Genomic DNA, 25,241 nt, shown 5'->3' with positions numbered 1-25,241 from the left:
GCTGGGAGTTGTAGTCCCTTGGAGAGCTCTTTGCTATGGGGGGCGCGTGCGCGATCTCTACTGCGCCTGTCTGATGCTGTAATGGCCGCAGCTACTCTTATCTGCTCCTGCGCAATCTGTAATGGCCACAGGGACTCCACACACTGACTGCGCATGCTCGAACCTCGTGCCAACCCCAACATGGCCGCCAAACACCTTCTGCGCACCCGCAACACTCCGCGCATGCGCGGACACCCTAAACATGGTGGCGCTCTGCCGCAGCTGCCACCGGGAGCCCCCGCAGCAGCGAGGGTAAGGAGGACCAGGGGGGAACTGCTACACACTCCCACTGGTGAAAATACCAATGACCCCGCTTGGAGGACAGCGTCACACAGCACAAAGTTATATAATAAAAATGCAGGGCATGATATATACAACTTATCACATGTGCTTTGACATCAATGGTACACAACATAACACAGACAGTAATACCTGAGGCCACCTGAATGTTAGCTGCTTGCTGAGACCCATTGTGGGGTGCCCCTAACTGGTTGTGTGGTGGTACCTCACTTTGACTTTTTTGAGCCTCCCCTCAGTAGTCTCCGCAAACTTATGGTCGGGTGCTACAGTCTCTGTTTCTATACTACTTCCTCCCCCTGGTGGAAGGAACAGCACAGGGTCGTTTTGGCCAGACCTTTACCTGGCCATCTGCGGCATGGATGCGGTAGGCCAGGAGGTCTTGACCTTTTTCTTGGTCCACCACATGGTAAATGGAGCGCTCCATGTTGCGCACGAAGGAGGCAATGATTACCCTAGCTGTCACAGTACAGTCTTGGTTTGCTCCATCAGTCACTTCTGAAGTGATGCCTCCTGGATACATCACGAGATCTACATGCAGGTCCATATATTGAGATGGCAGTGCTTGGGGATTCTTCGCAATGAAGTAACCGCTGAGCAGGTCCTCTTTACTGGACACCTCCATGGCAGCCTGCGGGGAGTAAATGGTTGGTGCCTCACCGCTCCGCTGGTTGCTGACGGTTGTCAAGTCATCCGGAACGCTGTCAGGTACCGCTTCCACTTTACTGGACACCTTGATGGGGTCAACTCTGCTCTCTGGTCTGCAGAGATCTTCTAGGGGGGACACCTCCACCAGGACGCGATGACGAGGCGAGCCAATCTCCCTGGTAACCATGCTTAAGGAGCCACCGTGCTCCGTTGTCACCTGGGAACTCACACCCGGCACCCCTGGGGCAGTCAACTCACCCTTCTTTGGTTCTGTCATCTGTGGTTCCGGCATTGGAACTGAATCTGGAGCCGCGGTTAGGGCACACGGGCCCTCCGGAATCTTTGTAGTTGAGGTAGGTTGGTCATCCGCATCTTTCTCTGCGGGTTCTGTAGCACACAGCAGCAGCACTGGCTTCAGGAACTGTGCTCCGCAGAAGGCACACTTGGGTCCCCAGCTCAATTCGCCATCTGGAATATCACACTTGGGGCATAGGCATCTGACGTAACTTTATCCTTCCACTTTCACTACCTGAACCCCTCTTGGTCGCTGATAGGGAACAAAGTTCATACCACCCAAGCGATTAAGGTCTTTCTGTAAGCACAGGCACAAAAGAAACGTTACATACAGTCCCTCTGCTGGCCAAACACCATACAACTGAGGATGTGGTTCACTGCATCCTGTACTGTCCTTAGTGGATGAATGAAGGAACAAAGGGCACTGCGGATTTGAGCAAAATAAACTCATTTATTGAGCCAACACGACGTTTCGACCTTAGTGGTCTTTTTCAAGTGACAATGGCATAAATACATTCCACAGTAGTAACATATAAATAGTGCCCCAAATCCCCACAATGCAACCTGTCCAATTAGTGTAGATGAAGTTCATGTGCTGAGTCAGTCCCTTTAGCCAATCTCCATTCTGTGCTCTTTATCACCAGCTGTTGGTGCTCCTCGTTAGATTCTGGTGCTCACATCCTCCTGTGTATTCCGGCATCCATCTTGCTGACGTCATCACTCCTCGTCTCTGGCGTTTGGAACGCATCCTGGTCCCATCTTGCCATTGCACGTCATCCCCGATCGTGCGTTTCAAGTCCGCGCATGCGCGGTGTCAATCCGGTCGATCCTCTTCATCCCTATACCCCTTCCGATCGCAGAAAGCGCAGATCATTGCAGAATCATTGCGCCTGCGATTGTCAATCATCCTGCGGTCCTGCAGGCTGGGGGGGGGACAGCTGATCTCCAGTGTCAATTTGGTCAGGTGTTTTGATCCTAATACGTCCTCTTCATCTGTCAAACAATGTGGTAGGATGTCTTCATCACCAGTGATCCATAATGCATAAGTGGAGGAGAAAGGGGAGGAACAGATCAGCATTCCACATATTGAACAGGCTGTGTGACATATTATATCACCGTGATTAAGTGTTGATAATAAAAAATCTAAAAAAGAAGGTTTGTCTTTGTCAATGAATTCAAATGCCTAACCCCAGAGGTATAGTATAAACGAACAAATATACTTACAGCAGGCAGTGGCAGCAACCTAAGGAAAAAATCATCTCTCCTCAATGAAACAGCCTAATGACAAAAAGTCATTTAGTCCATTTGGGTATACAGTATTTAATGTGTGGATCCAGAAGGATTCCCGTTGTAATAATAGCGTATCCTTATCCAGACCAGCCCTAGCTTTTTTAATATGCTCAATACCCATTAACTTTAGTGAGGATATTGGGTGACTGAAGTCAGAGCAATGTTTGATAAGAGCTGTATCCTCTGCATGATTGTTAATTTTGCTCTTGTGTTCTATAAATCTAGTTTTGAGCATGCGACTGCTCTTACCAATATAACATAGTCCACAAGGGCATTTAATCATATAAATTAAGTTCGTAGTGATGCAGGTGATACGCTCCTTTATTTTATACAATCTGCCACTTCTGGGGTGGTAGAACTTATCCCCTGTATTCAGACTGTTACAGACGCTACAGCCATAGCATTTATAACAACCTACTTTAGGTAAATTTAAGAAGTGTGGTGTTATGTAATGTTTTTCATTATCCGCCTTTATCAGGATGTCTTTAAGATTCTCTCCACGCTTATAAGCAAAACGTGGGAAATCCTTACATACATCTTTGAGTGTTTCGTCTGTCTGTAAAACTTTCCAGTGTTTTTTTAAAGTGTTTTTAATGAAACCACTGGCCGTTGTGAATTTGCTAACAAATGTCAGATGATCACTTTTAATCTTTGATTAGGGTGTTGTATCAAAAGCCTTTACAATCTCAAATCTGTTGTGTCCCCTCTCAACAAATCTGTCTTCAATCTCCTTTAAAGTTTCCTCCAAGTTAGTTGGCCTGTCTACTATGCGTGTAGCCCTAACCTTTTGTGAAAATGGTAGCATATGTTTTAATGGTTCTGGGTGGAAGCTGGATGCATGTAGCGTGCTATTCTTATCTGTCGGTTTTCTGTATAGATCACTATGAAGTACTCCATTTTCATAGGTGAGGAGCACATCTAGATATGAAATCTGCTTTGTGCTCCAATTTTTTGTAAACTTAACAGTGGTGTTTAGCCCATCCAGATAGTCAAAAAAATGGATAAGTTCTTCCTCTGTACCCTCCCACAGAAACAGCAGATCATCGATATATCTACAGTAAAATAACATTCTCTTATAGTGTTCTGTAGGATAGATAAATTGCTCCTCAAAATCAGTCATGTATAAATTAGCATACGACGGGGCCACATTGCTGCCCATAGCTGTCCCTGCTGTTTGTAAATAAAAGGTCTGCTTGAACTTAAAGTAATTTTTGTACAAAACGAAATGCAGGAGGAGCTTGATCAAATCCACCTGTGGACGATCGGGGATGACGTGCAATGGCAAGATGGGACCAGGATGCGTTCCAAACGCCAGAGACGGGGAGTGATGACATCAGCAAGATGGATGCCGGAATACACAGGAGGATGTGAGCACCAGAATCTAACGAGGAGCACCAACAGCTGGTGATAAGGAGCACAGAATGGAGATTGGCTAAAGGGACTGACTCAGCACATGAACTTCATCTACACTAATTGGACAGGTTGCATTGTGGGGATTTGGGGCACTATTTATATGTTACTACTGTGGAATGTATTTATGCCATTGTCACTTGAAAAAGACCACTAAGGTCGAAACGTCGTGTTGGCTCAATAAATGAGTTTATTTTGCTCAAATCCGCAGTGCCCTTTGTTCCTTCATTCATCTGTCTTGGACTGATCGCAGGCTTTCGTGCAAACATTGGAGCACCGGTTATTGTATGTTTTTTCTATTTTTGAGGTGTGCAGCATCACTCTATTTGTTCTGGACTGTCCTTAGTGGAGACAGCAGTTACTGATTGAGACTCATGGTGCTTGCTCCCCCTGGTGGACTCCAGAGGAGGAGCACCTTCTTTCAAGGAGTGGTTCTGACATTGCGCTGAGCAACTCACAGCGCAGGGGCGGGGCTCTGGTTTTTGCGCCAGACTCGGACAGATTTTGGTAATCAATTTTCGTGCAGCCTGTTTGCAGGCAGCACGTGCGCCAACCAGACTTGGCGGGAGACGCCATTTTATGTGTGACTCATTTTTAGCATTCCCAGGTGAGGGAGTCTCCATTTTGATCACAGTCCCTTTAACTCCACTATGACTCTTTGTGCATGAAGAAGCTGCTAAATCAGGGTAAATAATGGGACTGCCTGGAAAGGGCTCTGCATATTCGAATAGTGTGGATGGACCTTCTCCTTCTGGTACCTCGTGTCCTACACTCACTAACACGGAGCACCATAGTCCGTCCGCGTCTATGCGGCGGCCTAGAACCTTTACTGCACCCCTTAGTTGTGGATACTGACTCAGGATCAAGTATATATAACGGGAGGGGGTGTTAGCAGGAACCTGCCCCACAATCAGCGTGTGGAGAGGCGATACTTGCATCTCCAGCGCCCATTTGTAAACCTCTTGACGTGACGGTAATGATAGCGTGAGCTACATAATTTAACTGAATTCGGGCACCCCAGGTCTGGCTCTCAGCAGCGCCTCCAAATGTAGCCGGTCCTCCCTGTCCCAACCTCACCTTGGGCCTCCTCAGAGAACTCTCATTCTGGCTATAAGGACTTTGGTGGTGCATACCTGCAGGTAACAGGAGGGCCTGTGTCTCCCGCGATGTCATGGGGGATAACAGGACAGGCTTCTTCTGGGGCTGAGCCCAAATTCTTCTTAATGGTGCAGAGCCTCCATCTTGTGCAGCCCCCAGGTGTATGGGGTGGAGTATCTGCAAAAGAGTTATCTCCCTCTCCTCCCAATATACTCCACTCTCAGGCAGGAGGTAAAAAAAAGGGTTCTTTATTTTCCTGATCTGCAGCAGTCAATGCACAGCACACAGCACTTCAGCAGAAGGTGTTCACCACCAGGATGATCTCTAGACACACTCCTTGTCCAATATAAGAGCTGTCCTTTCCTTCCCTTACTCCTTGGTGGCGCAAGAGAACATATCTCCCGTCTCCCCTAAGGGAGATCCTTCAGCATACCAGAGCCCTGGTAGCTTAATTTGAACCCACCACCCTCTTTCTTAACTGCAGAGGAACCACCTCTCTCAAGGCTAGAGAGGAACACTGAACTCTCACACTCAGAACCAGCAACTCACTAAACAGGAAGGGGTAATTCTTTTAGTACAGATCCAGTAGTCCCACCCCTGTGCCTTTGATTGACACAAAGCATGAGCACTACCTTCTCTGACCAACTGAATCACAGTGGTTGGGGCAATCCCATTTTAACTCCTGGCAAACCTGCCCTTACCAGGGATTATTTCCCAGGAGGAGGAAAGAATAATAGCCCAAACCTACCAGGGCTATACTTATTTAAAAGACAAATATACAGAGGTGGCCAGCCCCATTGTCTCTGACACCAGACAAGCTGCAGGAATTCAACCATGGCGGCCCTGTCATGGGAGGAATAACACTGCGGGTGCCTGATCTGGAATCAGGGACCCACCGCAGTGAAGTCACGACAAGCATGGTCTCCAGAGCAGCAGCATTTTACTTTTCCAGATGCGGCTCCAAAGACAATGAGACTTGATACATCTTTACAGATTTGTTCACTACGGCTTGCGACGGTCAGTCGGTAGAATTGTCTGTGAAGTCATTTATGTAATTGCCACTTAGGATGTACGTTTGGCAGATGACGTACTAAATATCTTCACCTACTGTATGATACTCAGTAGCAGTCACGGTCATGGGGTTGGATAGAGCTACAGATTGGGGCACTATCACACAGAAACATCCTATCACACAGCAGTACCTGACCGGTACTACTGCAGTTTAATAACTTAGAAAACCAGGACAAGTAAAATGATGCTATTTCAGAAATGTAAATCATTACAGAGTTGTAAGTAAATCATTGTATTTCAATGCAATCTTGTACAATGAAAATCTTATTACAGATTGTATTGCTATGCTTTATGAAATGATATCTTCATTTAGCCACACTCCACAGTCAGATGACAATCAGGAATTTGTTTTGACAACCATGTAACACTTTGTAATTAGTTTGTTTGGTGGTGCACTAAGGGACTTATTGAAAATGTTTAGATTGTAGCTCTTTGGAGCAGGGTCTCTTTTAGCCATATACTGTATTGTCATTTACCTGCTGCACCTATTCCCATTGTTTGTAATGTATTTACCTCCTACTGTAATGTTGTAAAGTGCTGTGTACATTGTTGGTGCTATATAAATAATGGACAGTTTGGTGCGGTTGACTGATTCAGACTATATTGAATAATGCCCCAAATTTTTTTATTTTGGTCCAAGGCATCCAGTCTTTCAGCACTCAGTCACAAGGATTGTAATGTTGTAAATTTAAAAATATGCTTTATTAATAGCCATGAATAAAAAATAGGGTGTTAAAACGTAATTAAATAGTATTAAACAGCACGTGACTCTATCCTTAATAACCCACCTGCAAGTATGTGGGTGGATATAATAAGATCCCTAATGAATGTTGGGGATCAAACGCTACTGATAGTAGCTACCTAATGATATAGGCAAGAGGAGCCTGTGAGAGCCCACTCAAAGACACTTTCCATCTAAGTGTATCCAGGCGTGTGCTACACACTCAATTGATACACTGTGGATAAGTACAGTAATACTGTGTGATGAAATGCGAGCTAAGTTAGACCTATATAATGTCTGTCCCTGATTAAGATATGCACTGGTGACTAAATCCATTCATCAGTGCTATCAGAGCCAGGTCTATGATGAAAACCTGTATGGCCCACACTGTTGATAATAGGTGCACACTTATTATCACATTGGATAGTAGGATACAGAATAGTATGGCAAAACTGGAGCGTTAGATAAGGTCATCTAAACACCTAAACTGCAGATAGTGTATAGGGTGGAAACACCTGTAAGTAGCAGTGGAAACAGTGGTGTTATACAGGTGTAGTTAACCAAGGTACACCTAAACTAATGTCAATAATATCTGCTGTTGCCGCCCAGTATACGTTATAGTGAGAGCAAAATGCAGACACTTAGCACATATGGACAGTTTACCCTTAAGTGAGCGTAGTAAAGTGTTGCACACAGAGGGTAAATGATGGCATGGAGGCAACCTCCACAGTGTCTGCAGTAGTACATGAGGGTTCACACTACTCTGTGAGAAATGATGTTGTTAGCTGTGACCCCCTGTGGTACTGGTCAGCATATAGTGGGTTAAGGCAAAATAGAATTGCCAAAATACTCAGCTTATGACTGAGTGGGGTATAGAGGTGGTTAATGCTGTGGTTGAACAGTAAAACCCATAGACGCACCACCCCCCCTCTCAATAAACAGCTGGTCTTGGTTATATCAGCGCTGATGTGTTCGAGGAGTTAGATCTAAGCTCATTTATTTCAAATGCAGCAGCCCACTGATATTTATCAGCGCTAATACACTTTAGCTCCCCGCGTGTGTGCTTATGCATATGGGATCGCGCTTTACCACTGCATCGCGTGATCCTCTTACCTGAGGGGCCAATGGTTCAATCACTTCTGAGACAGGCAAGACAGGCAAGTCCTCGAACACATCAGCGCTGATATAACCAAGATCAGCGCTGATGTAGGGGACTGTGCGACTACCAGTTAGACCGGTGTTCCCTTCACTTGGCTTCAGAGACAGACCAGCTGTTTATTGAGAGGGGGGGTGGTGCGTCTATGGGTTTTACTGTTCAACCACAGCATTAACCACCTCTATACCCCACTCAGTCATAAGCTGAGTATTTTGGCAATTCTATTTTGCCTTAACCCACTATATGCTGAGCAGTACCACAGGGGGTCACAGCTAACAACTTCATTTCTCACAGAGTAGTGTGAACCCTCATGTACTACTGCAGACACTGTGGAGGTTGCCTCCATGCCATCATTTACCCTCTGTGTGCAACACTTTACTACGCTCACTTAAGGGTAAACTGTCCATATGTGCTAAGTGTCTGCATTTTGCTCTCACTATAACGTATACTGGGCGGCAACAGCAGATATTATTGACATTAGTTTAGGTGTACCTTGGTTAACTACACCTGTATAACACCACTGTTTCCACTGCTACTTACAGGTGTTTCCACCCTATACACTATCTGCAGTTTAGGTGTTTAGATGACCTTATCTAACGCTCCAGTTTTGCCATACTATTCTGTATCCTACTATCCAATGTGATAATAAGTGTGCACCTATTATCAACAGTGTGGGCCACACAGGTTTTCATCATAGACCTGGCTCTGATAGCACTGATGAATGGATTTAGTCACCAGTGCATATCTTAATCAGGGACAGACATTATATAGGTCTAACTTAGCTCGCATTTCATCACACAGTATTACTGTACTTTTCCACAGTGTATCAATTGAGTGTGTAGCACACGCCTGGATACACTTAGATGGAAAGTGTCTTTGAGTGGGCTCTCACAGGCTCCTCTTGCCTATATCATTAGGTAGCTACTATCAGTAGCGTTTGATCCCCAACATTCATTAGGGATCTTATTATATCCACCCACATACTTGCAGGTGGGTTATTAAGGATAGAGTCACGTGCTGTTTAATACTATTTAATTACGTTTTAACACCTTATTTTTTATTCATGGTTATTAATAAAGCATATTTTTAAATTTACAACATTACAATCCTTGTGACTGAGTGCTGAAAGACTGGGTCCTTTTTCTTTCATATGATATAATCACGTCTCCATCCAGTCAGCATCTCACTGTGGTCTAACACTAGCTGTGCGGGTTTTCTTTGCGTGTAGGACCAAGGCATCCGCCCAAATTTTTTTAATAGGATAAACTTTGTTGTGCTTAAAACCTGTATAAAAGTGAAAAAATGTACAACGATTTCCATTTTTTTTGTTATAGCAGAAGTTACAAAGTGACTAAGCACAGACATCCAGACCACTTAAAGACACCACAGTATTGCCGCTGATATATTGATACGCTTTAAAGAACTGGGAATTTGTGAGTACAAACGTTGCAGGATTTGACCACCAAGATCCATTCATTATTTGAAACATATTGAACTATTTTTTGTGTTTCTTCTTTTTTTCACATACATACAAATGTAGCCAGATGTTTTCTTCTGCTAGCCCAACAAAAATCTAGGAAAATGTGGGGCAATCTCACAGAAATGTTGCAGCATGTTCTGCTATTTGAATGCAGTCTAATGGCCCATCATATTAACACAGCAGGGGTCCCTCTAGTCCCATTCAAATAGCAGGGCCCCCTGCTGTGTTAATCCGATGGCCAATTAGTCTGCATTCAAATAGCAGGTAAATTTCACAGAAATTAAAAGTCTCACAGAAATGAAAATCTCAGCCCCAGATTTTCCCAGATTTGTCGTGGGCTAGCAGAAGAAAACATCCGGCCACATCTGTATATCTGTGCTCCCAGCAAATAAAAATACCACTTGTGGTACATTTGCATGTCTCAGACAGGTCCGCAACCAATAAAATAAATAAATGCACTAGCCAACCAATTAAATAAATGCACTAGCCAACCAATTAAATAAATAAATGCACTAGCCAAACAATAAATTTAAAACATAAAAGCACTAACCAACAAAACAATTAATTAATTTTAAACACTAGCCAACAAAGCAATTAATGAATTTAAATCAGTAGCCAACAAAACAAATAATTAATTTAAAATGCTAACCAATCCTAAAATGTACTAAAAACAAGCCATCCAAATTCCAAACAATTCAATCCAAAAATAAAAACAAATAGAAAAAATTACAATCAATTCAAAACAAGCATTTGCCAAAAAAAAGCATTGGTTGTTACTGTATTTATCTGTACCCTAAAAGGGCACAGATTAAAACATTATCGCAAATATAAAAATAAATACAATGGAAAAACCTGAAAAAAGACATTTACATACATTCAATATTTCTCTCACCTTTAGAAGGCTTCACCCTCCGAATCCCATTGTATCTGCAAGCTCTCGTACCGCGACATCATCCCCCGCAATCCAACGCCATCCACCTTGAAGACCAGTATCAGGTAAACAAAATCTTCTTTATTTTATCTTCTATCACTGTCTTCCTTCTTCATCTGTCATTATTTTCTTCTTTTCTTTAATCTTCTTTCTTCATCTGTCAATCCAAAAGCCCCATGGTAAATCCACAACACAATGTTGTCCGTCGGCTTCTTGAGGTAAAATGAGACGTACAGGCCTTATATATGGCCTGTGACATCACATTTTATGGTCAGATGGAACAGCTCCAATCCGATTGGACGCTGTATCATGTGCCCACCTCTTTCTTTTTTAAGGATGTGACATCATCTCCAAGGGAGGTACGTCACATCCTTAAAACCACATGGCTATATCACATAGTATTAAAGCCTATGGGATTGAAGACAATTCCATTGGTTGCTGTACCATGTGATATGTTCCATTAGTTCAAAAGGAGGTGACGTCACTTTAAGGGATGATTCTTTAAACTAACATAACATAGGAGAACATGGTAAAATAGACATGAAGTAAAAGGTGACAATAAGTGCACAGTTGCATGTCTTTTTCCAGAATCTCTGGCTGCAGTGGAAGCACTGTATGCTACGGCTTGGTCCCCACTGGCTACTGCAGCGCTCGCTATGGTGGGCGCTGCAGGGACAAGAGCCACCTCTCAATGGGGTCAGGCCTGCTGTGAGGGGGGGCGCCGTGCTTTGCGGTGCGTTTTTCAGACTCACATTAAAATTGCGAGTAGACCTAGCGACGGAGCACTAGGCCACACCCCCCGGACGGTTCAGCCAATGAACCTGCTGGGTGAAGTCATGGCCGCGCCTCGTCAGTCCCCAGTCACACACCCTCCCCCCCCTATCTTTCCCCCTGCAGCTCTCTGCAGACCGGGGAATTCGGCTGCACGTGCTGCCAGCCTCGCAGGCGCGCGTGCAGCGGAGCCGTAGCCTAAGTGAGAATGGTGGAAGGCAGGGATGCAGACCTGTCTGAGACATGTGAATGTGATATTTTATTTGCTGTGAAGGTCTTCAAATTTGTTTTACAACATTTTTCAAAATTTTCTCTTGAGTCTCGTTTTTTTCACGCAATTTCACAAACGTTTCCATTGCTCAGAATTTTGCAGAAATTACAATATGAAAAAGGGGAAAGTGACCTTGCACATTATGTTTTAATGCTTGAACTTTCGTACATCTATAGTTCCAATGTAAAGTAGCAATCTGACCCAGAGTGACTTTGGTGAAAGCAAGGTTCAAAACTCATGTTCTCTTCCATTCATTGTTTGAAGTCCCAAGATACGAAAAGCAGTGTCAAAACAATAGCTTGTGCAATGCCCTGGGGCACACGGCTATGGCAATTTTTCTTACTGATGTAATACTGCTGTAGCCCTCTTTCCTATGCTCGAGAGAGACTAGGGGTACTGCACACACCTGTGGCTCCAGGAGATCTGAGCCTCTGCTTACTGGGAGCCTGGGGTAGCACTTATCTTAGTGGCAGCGCCTCCACTTACCCAGGATCCCCATCATGTAAGATTCCCCTGGGCAAGATCCATAGCAAGACACATATGCTTTGAACTGTTTTACTGTACACATAGAATAACCCTTATCACTTTATATGGCAATAACAACTTTCCTAACTTATACTATAATTATAACGCTAGTGGCTCAGCCACTCTCATAAGGAGTAATGTCTCTGTCCCGCCGCCACGTGCCCACACCGTGTCCATGTACTATAATGTATATTAGGCTCAGTCCTTTGGCCACTCCACTTAGTGTCCCCAAAGAGTGTTCCCTAAGGTGGGATCAGCGCCTGTTGACCGGGGTTGGTGCACTTTATTTAAATAACTTCCGGTCACTCCAGTGACCGGTGACAACTTCAAAAAGGATCCGCCGATTCAGCACAGTTGGTCTGATGTCACGATGCTCAGCAACCTGGTCCCAGATGACTGCAGCAACCACAACTCTGCACACTTTGTCCCTAGCTGTTTATTCAGTAATGGGATGATGTTACTATCGCTATAGGGCTTCCCTGCAGTCCGCAAGTCGGGACTCAGGGAATCTCTTAGGGCCCTCAGGGAAGATCAAACATATGCAGGTGGGTCACGGACCCCCTGCACTCACACTACCTCCTTCCCTGTTCCTCCGGTGCCTTCTGGCTAGCGTGGTCTCTCCCCCATGCTTCCCTTTCCTGCCTCCCGAGAATCCAGCCCTCCCATTGGCTCCTTGGCGTCAGGTGACTCCGCTAAGGCTCCTGGGAGTTGTAGTTACTGGCTGGGCCTATACCTTATTGGCCAGCCGTTCGCGCGCTTCCACTGCGCATGCGCGACCTCTCTTTTCTCTGACCTCGCTCCCCACTATTACGCAACAACATGGCGGCGCCCTATACTGTTGGGCCGCCGTAGAACCTCCACCACTACGTTTGGGAACTTGCTGCAGCAAAGGGAACATATAACACATCCCTACACTGCTAATCCATAAATAATTTGTTATAGGCTAATTACTTACTGTAAGTGGGCCATAATGTGCCTTAAATCTTGGCACTGCTTTAGGTACAGAGGTACTGCTTAGGAAGGAATTGTGGCCCTTTGTCTCCAACCTTTTCTCTTTCCTTTTACTTTAATCCTCTGAAAATCCAGCAAAAAAAAAGAGCAGGCCTCCTCTAGTACTGATTGCAATATAGGAAGGAAATTGTAGACCGTGGTCACAGTAACTCCACCAGCCAACGCATTGAAAAATGTAAAAAACTTTATTGAAATTTAACAGTGAGCATCAGTGCCATACTGCACCGACACACTTTATTCGAGCAAATACCCAGTATGTACCTGGCAGAAACCTGGAATGCGCCGCTCCTCACCTCTGACAAGCCCCGTTGCGTTTGCCTTCCCAGCCTGGGTTCATGCCTGGCTGACGGGCGGCCGATCTGTTAAATGATAATGATTAGGATTTAATAGGCTGCAATGCTTCGCGTGTCTACCAGATGGCATAAATTCATGAATTGTAATGCAGTATATATATATATACTGTGCAGTATTGCAGCCAGCGGGAATAAAATGCTTTAATCCCTGCCTGGAAAATACCTCAATGCACTCGGGCAGAAAACAGTCACAAACCTCAATACACCCGGGTATACCCGAATTCGTGGGACTAGCCGAGCTCGAATAAAGTGTGTCGCCAGTGTACTTGACGTAATTTCCGGATGGAGCACGCTGACACCACGAGAAACAGAGGTAGCAGCTGCAGCTTTTCCAGCGTCTGATCGCACTGAAAATGGAGCTTGTGAGTAAAAACCAGATTATTTTCCTGCCGCAGGACGCAGGGTGGAGGTGAGGCTAACACCCTGATATGTTTCTATATAGGCTTATATAGCCTTATCATTTTATTACTGGTGTCTCTCTCCAAAACTTAAGGATAGTGTCTGTTCCTAACACGGTAGTAGCCTCGGTTACTCATGGGCTAATACCCATATTCCTCTACTGATTGCAATATAGACTATACGTCTTTAACTCTTTAAGTGTCGGAGGGGTGTAACACCAGAGTGCAACAGCCCCTCCTGCATGGCACGATCATGTCATCATTCCTCGGGCGAGATCACATGAATGAGAAGCCACTGATGACACAAACAGAAGAGAAGGCGTCTCCTCCACAATTTAGATCATGTTTGTGAATGCTATCTCCCTTAGCAAATGGGGTCTGTGGCGTGCTAGACCTCATGATGTCATAGCTACATCATGTCGCTAATCTATTGAATCAAAGGGTTAAACTTAGAACAGAAACAAATTATTACACACTAGATGAAAAACATGTGCAGTAGTTAAGACCACATTTTTTTTTCAATTAGAAGCTTTCCAAAAGCAAAACATTTAAAGCATGTGTATTATGCTCTACTAAACCTCACTATCTTAAAATCGTCTGAAATTATTTTAATAAGACTAGGCAAATGTGGATCATGTTTCCAGAAGACTTCGGTTTTGATGAACAATATTCTCTCTAACTTTTGATCCCATTTCAAAGCCTGGAGCCTCTTAGCATTTGGACTGTGCTGTGACATTTAGCTCTGTTATGGGAGGTGAGGAGGGACATTGTGAAGCACTGTGTTACATCATCAAGCATTTCTGTAGCTCACTGCTGTCCCTTGCTTTGTTTTTCAGCTACTGTATGCAATATGCTTCTGCTCTAAAGAGGAGCCCTTTAGCTTGGGAGCTGTTAAAGAGATGTGTTTCAGGCCTGCAGTTCACTTTCTAATCATTTTTTTAGAAACAAAATGTAATTTCACAAAACAGATCTCCAGATGAGTCAATTGATTTTGATCTTCTGATTTTGATTTACTAAAGGTAAATAAATTAAAAAAATTGCAGTTACCACTGTGTAACGCTTATCTTATTTATCGACCTATTCACTAAAACCATATCGCAAGTGGTAAAACAGTGAAAAGGGGCTTTTTTAACGCGACATATGCAAATGAGCACATGAATAAGTAGTTAAAGCCAATTTATTTAAATCACATGAATTTCACTAAAATGGACAGCCGCCAAAAATATCACTACTTTTTATCACCTACCTAAGGTTCGCATTAAGCATTTGTTACCTATGTATATAATGGCCTTCACATACTGGGCAAGACCAGTCAACCTAGAATAGGGGATACATATACATAATATTAACATTTTAGAAGATTCAAATATATTAACCCTTTATAAGCCCAAGTAGTCAGCAAGCCACTTGGGCTACAAAAGGCTTAATATTTGCACATATGGATGTTATGCATTTTATGTTTTAACATAAATAACATATTAACATATTTTAAAAAAACAGTACATATAACCCCCCAATAAATATATAAAAACCCTAACTTATCATAAAACGCCTTATCCTATATATATATATATATTTTTTTTTAAATTATTATTATTATTATTATTATATCATATAAGTAACAATACTTGAATGTATAGTCTAACCCTGAAAATAGACAGTGGCATCATAATAACTTGAACAATACAACTAATAAAACTCAACCACTAAATTCACAACCACTGAACTTCAAACCATCCTCGCATGAGCTGAAAGACAATTTGTCAAAACTAGAACTTGTCTTGAAGCAAATTCTTGCTTCGTAGCTTCACTGTTTTTTTTGTTTTTTTGCACAGCAGTACATGAGTAAAATATGAGAATACACCCTATAACCAAATAACTATTTTTTAGCCATAAGAGGGGATTTTTTTTGTGGGGGGGGGGGGTGGGGGGAGGAGGGATAGCAATACTTGGATATAAAATACAACCTTTATTAACTCTATAACCCCATTAATTTTTTTAATTCAGTATTAAGTATTTTATGTAGGTAACAATGTATGAGTGATTAGTCTAAAATTGAATAAAGACAGTAGCCACCTAGTAACTCAACCCAAACAGCTTGTGAAACTTTTTTTTTTTTTTGATTATAGAGCCTGAGCTCACTCTCCCTAATATATGTCTGGGAAGGGAGCCAGCTAGGGCCTATCTCTACCCAACTAATTCAATGCCACGGGCCTACCTCCCGATACCCCCACCCTGGTCCCATATACAGCCAGGCTGCGTACAGCAGGTTAGCATGGGACCGCCCGAGGGGGAAAAGGACAACAGGGCCACACCAGCCTTCTCCCCCAGGACCCCCAACAGCACCCTATGAAAAGTGCCTATCGGGGCCACATGTGACTCCACTTCCAGTCCCAGGATATTGGAGGCACTCATTTGGACCCGTGCCCAACACTGGGAATGGGGAGCAGGCGGAGGCATACCTATGTCCATGGGTGAGGTAAGTCTTAAGGGGAGAGATCATGGGCAAACCACAGCCTCTAGGCCCAGCCACCTCCCAGACAGGACGATGCCATGTCCGGTTCCCACGTGGCCACCGCAGTCAGCCCCAGGTCCATCAGAAAGGCGGGATATCCTGAATCTCTCAGGAAGCTTAGCTACCGGTGCGTGCGCACTGATGTCAGAGGGCCTGGTGTGGGAGTTAGTGAGTAGGGAAGCCCGCAGTTTGGGGAGAGCCGGGGCCCGGCAGCCATGAGAGGTCAAGCCAACTGCTTTGTCCGTCCACCTTGCTGCCCCCCCCGGTTGGTGGCCCTGATGACATGTGACCGGCAGCAGGGCCCGGGCTCCCTGACTCACTGGGCCTGGGACACCAACCCTGACAGACCCCCCCTGTTGGTGGCCCTGGTAGTGCTCAATGTTTATCAAACACCTTCGTCAGTGATGTAAAATGATTACATTTTATTATGCCGTGTCCTTTTTTTCTCTACTTTTTTCAAGATAATTTTTACTGGATGATCTGAAGTGTATATACTGCTGTAACCTTATAGGATCTAGTCACATGTAAGTGTATGCTTTTTATACCTAGTGTATGGTATACATCTGGTCAAACTTTTATTATACCATTGAGTTTTTGTTTTGTTTTCTTCTTTTTCCATCTTACACGCTTGGGATAACAACTTGAGTCTACGCGCTGGAGGACTATTTCTCTTTTCTACAAGCTGTTTCTGGAGAGATTGGAACTACTGTACCTCCTTGGACTCTATTAGCAGGCCTCTAAGTACCCCCACAGGGAGAGGGGAGAGAGCCCTGACTTCTGGGACAGTGTCAACTTATGTACCCCAGGGAAGCGACGTGTAACCCTGCCCCATAACAGGGCAGGTCCAATACTGACAGATGTCACATTTTGTGCCTGTGACCAGCCAGTATCCTCCCCAAGGATGACACTCTCAGGTTGTTGTTAGGCCCTCCCCTGGATATAGTAACAGTGCATCCAGGCTGCAACAACAGGCTAAGCCTTCATGAGAGAGCTTATCCCTCACAATGCCTGTGCCTAACAGGACTTACACTGTTAGGGCCAAAAGAAAGACAGTAGCCGGAGGACTAGGCTACATATGGAACCCCTTTGGTGCCTGATGACATTCCTTTGCAATGCATTGGTAGCCTTAAACATCAAATGAATTAAATCATTTTTTGCCATAGGGTTTTGAAGAAATCCAAAACAAATCCCAATAGTAGAAAAATGCTCTATTAAAATTGATTTCTAGGAGTTATTGCCTATTTGTTTCGCTATGGCTACATAATGTTGTGTTAATGCTTTTTTTGTTGGATATGCAAACAAGATGAATATATATTGCCATTTATAAACACATTATTCTTGGTGAATACAGTGGAAATTTGATTAAATATTGATGCAATCTTATTTTTTTTATAACATAACATTTCACAGCAGCTGCAGTATATCACACCAGAAACCACCATAATTGAATGAGCTGGAAGGTGTCTTATGACAAATGCCTTATGTCCAACGTTAGTATTAATGCAATTGTTTTAGGACATGGCTTGGCTGTGTGGCTAATATCTGCTGAAAATAATACGCCTTAACATTGCCCAAAGAACATATCTGGAATGGCATGGGCTCTGGTGCACCAAAGGCCCTTATGACATCCCAAGAATGTCATAGGCACATATTTATTTTCTATGAGGTGATTGGGATGACCCCTTTTTACAGGGCAGCCAGCCCCATTCCAATGGAAGTGGAACTCCTTCCTTTCTGTTTCAGGAATCCGAGTGCCAGATTGCATTGTGTGATTGCTCCTGGAGTGATCACATGAATCAGAAGTTCCTGATGTCCGGTAGCAGTTAAACCAATTCAGGATTTTCATTAGACTGCCTAATTGAATTCCGATTCCAAAAAGAAAATTAAGTAGGATTACGTGCCACCCAAAAAAAAACATCTGTTAAAGGAAATCTAAATTAATAATAAACAGAATTACTTAATTTGATGACTGATTTTTATCCAGCTGTATGTAACCATAAAAGAACTATTAGGGACAGATACCAATTAGCAAAAGTGTTTTCCAATGTTATTGAAAGTGGTGCTGAGACTGTAGAAGAATTAAACTTTAGCACTTTTGTTTTAAAATGAACCATTTTATTGCATATAAACAAAACTGTGCAAAATAATTGACTTGGGGATAATATCTGCAGTTGAGCTTGAATAAAAAATGGTACTGCTTGTAAAAAACATGCAATAAAGTCACAAACAATTGCGAGTTTTAGCATATGTTGTGGAAAATATGTAGCAACATGTTATTAGTACTACACACTTTGTGACAAATACATCAATGAAGTCAACATTTTTAACGAAATACAGAAAGTATTAGAGGTTAGCTGTGTTGTGCAGATGTCAATTTGTTCACTATGACAAAGTAGTATTTTTGAATGTTAAGAAACAGATTAACATGAATTGTTCATGTAATCCTGTTTTGAGCACAGCCATCCCCTACAGACCCAAGTAGACTAAATAAACCTCACCACAGAAATGTGGAGGTACTGTACCCAGCTACTGAATTATTTGTTCTGTGCATTATACCACCTAGAGAGACATAAAACGATGTTGACTAATTTGTTTACCTACAGTATTATGCCTATATTTTATTTGAAGAGTAAAATCAACTTTTCAAAATGTACACTTAAAGTAGGAGTCTGTACAGCATAAGTCTTGTTAAAATCACAAGAACCATATACAGTACAGTATGTGTGTGTGTGTGTGTGTGTGTATTTTTTTGTGAGGAGGTACTGTACAATACAGTAACTGCCATGTCAATGAAATGCATCTGTGGGATGCATATGCCTTCCAAATTCTGACACATTCCTCGAAGGCCAAAGGTTGGAGGCAAGGAAGTTGCCAGCATTTATTGTTATGCCGAAAGGGGATACATTTTTTTTATATATCTCAGCAACAGGAGGGTTTCCTAATGTGTGACTGACATGGTCATAAACTAGTACAAACCCTCTTCATATAATGTTAACACAATGCTGCTCTCTGTTGCAGTACCTTCAATTTCTACAGCTCGTGTTTTTTCTAGTCTCTGCATGTATATTTGTAAACGGCTTAGCAATTTATTTCAACCAAAAATGACATGCCTAAAATGAACCCAAAAATAAAAAATAAGTTAATGTGATCATATAAGTTACTTGGAGGTAAATAGTTAGAAACAAGTTCCAGGTAACAGTGCTCAGTGTGGTGGAAACATATAATTCAGATAAATTCTTGATAGAGACACATTGTAGTGTATTGAAGAAGCCAAATAATGCCTAGTGAAGTATTAGCACAAACCATTTAGAGTGAGAGTTAATTTAGCCATGACTGTCCATAGAGTGGAGACAAATACCTGCATAAGTGTATAACAATCTTGTGTAGTACTCCACCGGACAGAATATCTCAGCAATGGCACTGATAATGGTCAGCTTCTCCCCGCGGGGTATCATCTATAAGACTGTGAGTATGATCAGACGCGAATTTACTCTTTGAAAAAGGGCGTTTGCCTGAAACGCATCAGAGTGTGTATCTTTGTTCCCCGTTACTATGTCCATTAAAAATATAATTTTTTAACCTTATTACATTGGTGCTGGCCCCTTCCTTGAAGCTGTGCTCCACTTAAAATCCTTGGATTACTTTTCTGCTACTTGGAGGTAAATTCTACTTATTCCAAAGAGGCCATTTTGGGCTGTTTTTGGCCCCAAATCCCCACTGAAGACTATAGGATATTTTGGCCGAAAACAACACAAACATCATATACACCCTCTTAAGCATCCACATGCACTTTGCTTTCCACTGTCAAATATAAGTTGCATCATAGTATAATATTTAGTTATTACATATGATATAATAGAGTTTTACCATTGCACACAGTGCTGAGCACTAACTGCAAGTCTACTGTTCAACATAAAAATGATCATTAGAAAAATATTTCCCCACTGGAGCTTGGGACACAAGCTCTAGCCCATATGTATGAATGCAATGAATGAATACGGAATCTTCCACCATTTCTTTACACAGGGCTGCTTTATATTATGAACGCGTCTTTTCAATGCAAACATTTGGAGCTTAGTTTCCATGTGAACCTACAGTACACAAACAGTAAATATCACAATGTATACAAAGGGCTATTTTAAATCAAAGGACATCAAACTGCAAGGATTTCAAGTCTGTATACAGTAGGTGCCTTACAACAAGTTACCTTTAGATCAGGGGTGCTCAACGCCAGTCCTCAATCCTACCCCCCCCCCCCCCCCAACAGGTCAGGTTTTGAGGATATCCCAGCTTTAGCATAGGTGGCTCAATCAGTCCCTGCTTCAGCACAGATGGCTCAATCAGAGGCTTAGTCAGACTGTGCTGAAGCAGGGACTTATTGAGCCATCTGTGCTGAGCTGGGATATCCTGAAAACCTGACCTGTTGGGGGGGCTTGATGACTGGAGTTTAGCACCCCTGCTTTAGATTACTTAGTAAGCAACAAACATATAGTTAATGTAGATAAAAAAGAATGATTTATCTTACCTTTTCTTCTTGTACTTTCAATGCGTCTGGGTATCTACAAAGTAAAAGATAAGGTTTTGAAGTTGTGCATTATGATCAGAAATCACTCACATCTCCCTATTGAGACCTGACTTCTTCAATAAACATGCAGTATAAATATATGCATGCTGATCGATTATTTCATAATTTAACAGCTTGCCTTTCTGTACAGTATTTAATGTTGTGCAGCATGTTGTGTAACTTTCTTATGCAGGAATAAATACAGTAAACATATAAATACAGAATAAATGCAGTCAAAATATGCCTTTTTTTGCTAGAATTATATTCTATATAAAAATTCTGCTGCACAAGGTTTTAAAGAGCTTTACACTTTGTGTGTATTATTAGCAGGGTTATTACTATCACTGACTTGGATTAATGAATTTGTTTGAGTAGGCAATGGCACTAAAACGAAAATAAGCAGTAATCTAATTTTACATTCACCTAAAACAACAGCCATAGCAACATAAAGTACTTATCCCCAGTCCAAACAAGTGTAATCAAATAATCCAAAATACTATTACAAACCTATGGCTCTGTGTAATGAATATTAAACCCACTTGAAATAGAGACAAAAGGTTTAGCAGGGTTAAGGCAAAAGTGCATTCCTAGTTGCCGTAAGAAAACTGAAAACAAAAATATCTTTCACTGGATCAGTTTAATATCTGAGCATTTAAAAGGTGTAATCCCACAAAACCAGCCAGAAAACAACCTTATTTAAACGATTGAATGGTCTATTTGGCTTCCCTCGTCAAATTGAACCATGCTAATCGCAAATATTCACCTTCTTTAATTTTTTGGGAAATTTATTACAAAATGCATTTATTCGGGTACCTATGAATGGGGATGTGTTTTTCAATTATTTATTTTCTTTACCCTGTGCCTTAGCACACCCTGTCCTGATCAGGTAGCCAATAAACACAAGGAGATGGGGTAAGAGGAGTGCAAGCACTTTTTGAGCACAGAGCAGGGAAACCGGGTTCAATTCCCGGTGTTGGCTCCTTGTGACCTTGGGCAAGTCACCTTATCTGCCTGTGCCTCAGGCACCAAAAAACATAGATTGTAAGCTCCACAGGGGGACTGTGCCTGCAAAATGTCTCTGTAAAGCGCTACGTAAAAACTAACAAGAACAAACAATTATTATTATCATTATTATTACATCAGAAAAAAGGGATTCACCAGAAAAAAGCAACCCATTCCGCACCTCTCTCTGCTTACAAACTAACTAAAAATTAATTTAAAAATACTTATTGGTGTCAAAATTGGGTTTAAAAAAGCAAACATTCCCTGAGATGCACTATAGCACTATCAATAGTACAATTTTGTCCTCAGATGGCTCACCCCTTTAAATAATTGAACTGTATATTACGTTTCAGTGGGTCACATTTAAGATTGTTGAACTATGTATTTTAATTCACCCCATCACAAATACTTTTTTTCCATTCCTTAAACTCTAGAGTGCCCTGAATGATGAGAACTGAAGTGTATGGGGCTCCACTTGCATTTTGTTCAGGCTGGCCACTCCATCTGAATGGTCAGCCTGATTATCCACTAGAAAAAGAAGCAAGTATCTATGACATACCTGGTATGTCATAAGTAGAGATGGGACAATTTAAAAGTGCTGGGAAACAGTTTCAGGCGAGGAAAATCCTGCTTGTGCAGCCAACACAACACAGACAAATAATTTCTTCAAAGAACAGGTCTCCTCTAAGACAATTATACAAAGTAGAGCTCACAAGTTCATAATGCAATTCTCCATTTAATGTGACCGCCAAGAACAGTGGAAAAACAATGATTCAGGTCCCATATGGACCTTTTAACCATTCATCAGATATGGACCTGATGAAAGGTCCATATGGGACATGAAACGTTATCTTTCCACTGTTCTTGGTGGTCACATTAAGTGGAAAATTGCATTATGAACTTGTGAGTAGAGCTTTACTTTGTATCTCTGTTCCAGAGGAGACCTGCACTTTGAAGAAATTGTAGATGGGCAAACGTTTTGTCAAAGTTCGAATTCACTGCGAAAATAAAAAAAAACATTTTCAAGGTTGTACTTTCGCAGATTTGTCACAAGGTTTGGTTTGCCAAACTTAAAAATACAAACAATGCGAGCATGGAATTTTGCATTTCGCCACTAGACTTCACCTCTCTCAAAGTTTGACGAAGCGAAGTTGCATGATTTAAAAAAATAAGTTATAACAACATTTTCAGACAAACTTTCACGGATTTGCAAGTCATAAGGGCCTCTGGGATACCAAGGACTATGCTATACCAAGTACATCATTAGGGGCCTGTAAAGCTTAATTTTAGGTTGCATTAGCATGTACCTGTATACACAGATTACAGAAAAGGTAGAGATAAAAAACACAGACATATTGCTATGAGGATATATTAGCAATATAGCAAAGAAGACAAGTTCATTATAAAATAAAAGTGACTTGCCAAAGTGTTTGTGTTTGCCATGTATTCTGATAAATGTTTGATAACATATTGAACAATCATTTGGTATGTTACCAAAGTATCTCCTGATACTATTACCATTATATAATTACAGCTGAACATAATCATTTGTTTCCTTGACCCCAGAAGAAGTCGTAGGACGAAACATGTTTTGCCTTTTGTGCGTCTGAGGCCACCGTACCAACTCTGAAGATCCAGAGAGGAACCTTATTGGCCCAGGCAGCTGTGACGCGTTAGGCTGACAGAGGAGCCCCCGAATGTGAGTGAGAGCAGTGGACACGGTAGAGCGTGCAGAAGCCAAGCAGCTGATCTGGGAGAGAGGTTGAAGTGCGCCCAGAATCACTTCATGCTTTTAACCAGCGGGGAGAGTGTGAGTGTTTCCCTCCCCCCTTTGTGTTGTATGTGATTCAAGTAAAGGGTTAATGCACTATTGACCTTGCATTTTGTTTCCTTCTGCTTATGAGGTCTGGAAGGATTCCCTACACCAGAAGATTCTATGGTCTATAGGAGAGCAGTACTGTGTGGTATCAGTGTTTAGTTAATCACTGGGGGTATTGGCACTTTGTATTGCACATTTCAATCTGCGCCAGGAACACTTGTTGGTTTGGATTGGTGTTTTTTGGCGGTTTCGGTGACCGCTGGTGTTCAGGCAGCATTTTGAAATAATTATTTTATATCACTTATTTGTTGCGCTTTATTTTTTGTTTATTCATTATAAATAAAAGTGACATGCTAAAGTGTTTGTGTTTGCCATGTATTCTGATAAATGTTTGATAACATATTGAACAATCATTTGGTATGTTACCAAAGTATCTCCTGATACTATTACCATTATATAATTACAGCTGGACATAATCATTTGTTTCCTTTGAAAAGTTTAATTTCAGTGCTTCTTGTCATGCTCCTATAAGCTTAATGGAGGTGGGGGGAGGGGGGGGGAAACAAATACTCCAGTGTGTAGCAAACCTACCTTATAGAAACTGTGAATTTCAGTTTAATCCTGTCAATTTATTTGACAGTATTGGAACAATGTGGTTCCCTGGATATGAACCAAGCTATTTTCGGCTTAGTAGACCTCCTGGTTCCAGAGATACGTGCAGTATTCTGTATTGGCGCTCTTTCTTATATTTTAAAGATGTTGCCTACAGTCATCCAATAGGACACAGAAAACAAAGTATCTTGGAAACTGGAGTGTTAATGGGGTTGAATATTGTGTGGTTCAGCCGAGGAGGACCCCCTGGATCAAATACTGTAAAAATTAAAATCTGCTGAGACTGTTGCTTTAAAACATGTTAGTGTCCATAGAAGAATTGGCTGGGAGAACCTTATGGTTGGAGCCATACTGTAGCTTCAGCTATAGCATGCAGGCAGGAAATCATGAGTTAGTTCTTTATTCTGAACTAGTTACGTATCATTGGCAACAGCCAATGCTCAGAAGACAAGAGCTACTGTTGGCCTCAGGCATGGAAACAACCAAACCTCAGGAAAGTAAAGGGATATAAAAACAAAGTTAGCTGTATGACATTTATTTTAAATGTATAGATGTTTAAGTAAATTTATTTCTTAATGATTTTCATCTTGCACTAATCTTTAAAAATATATTTCTCAATGCTTCCATTTCACTGGTATGATGATAAAGTATGTAAATAGTTAATGCCTTGCCTTGTCTCAGTTGGAGCTCCTTAGATAAATATTAACACATACCAGCGTTTTATAACACTCTTTTGGGCACCAAAAAAATAACTAAGGGGCATTTTTAGTGTCTATGTTAATAGATAATTGCCACCCTGGCCTAATCCACACCTGTGTGAGAGAGAAAAACAAAATATAAAAATAAACCTCACAGGAGAGAGATTGTTACCACCCCAGTATTAAATTCAGAGAAGATCAAGATTAGCCCACACTAGCCCAGGTCAAGGTTTACCCAAGAGGCCTATGAACTAAGCATCTCAAACT

The 25,241-nt window shown here is 42.1% G+C and overlaps 1 protein-coding gene across 1 annotated transcript in view; it reads right to left on the bottom strand.

Moving 5' to 3' along the window:
- The window catches only part of FSTL4 (follistatin like 4), a 1,082,354-nt gene that overhangs the window by 890,183 nt on the left and 166,930 nt on the right, over positions 1–25,241 (bottom strand). The window contains exon 3 of the mRNA XM_075601182.1: positions 20,805–20,838. Coding sequence (XP_075457297.1) covers positions 20,805–20,838 — 34 coding nt within the window. The remainder of the gene's footprint in view (positions 1–20,804; positions 20,839–25,241) is intronic.

Source organism: Ascaphus truei, chromosome 5 (assembly GCF_040206685.1).
Source record: "Ascaphus truei isolate aAscTru1 chromosome 5, aAscTru1.hap1, whole genome shotgun sequence".
In the NCBI taxonomy this organism is placed as follows: domain Eukaryota; kingdom Metazoa; phylum Chordata; class Amphibia; order Anura; family Ascaphidae; genus Ascaphus; species Ascaphus truei.
This window is presented reverse-complemented; position numbering and strand designations above follow the sequence as displayed.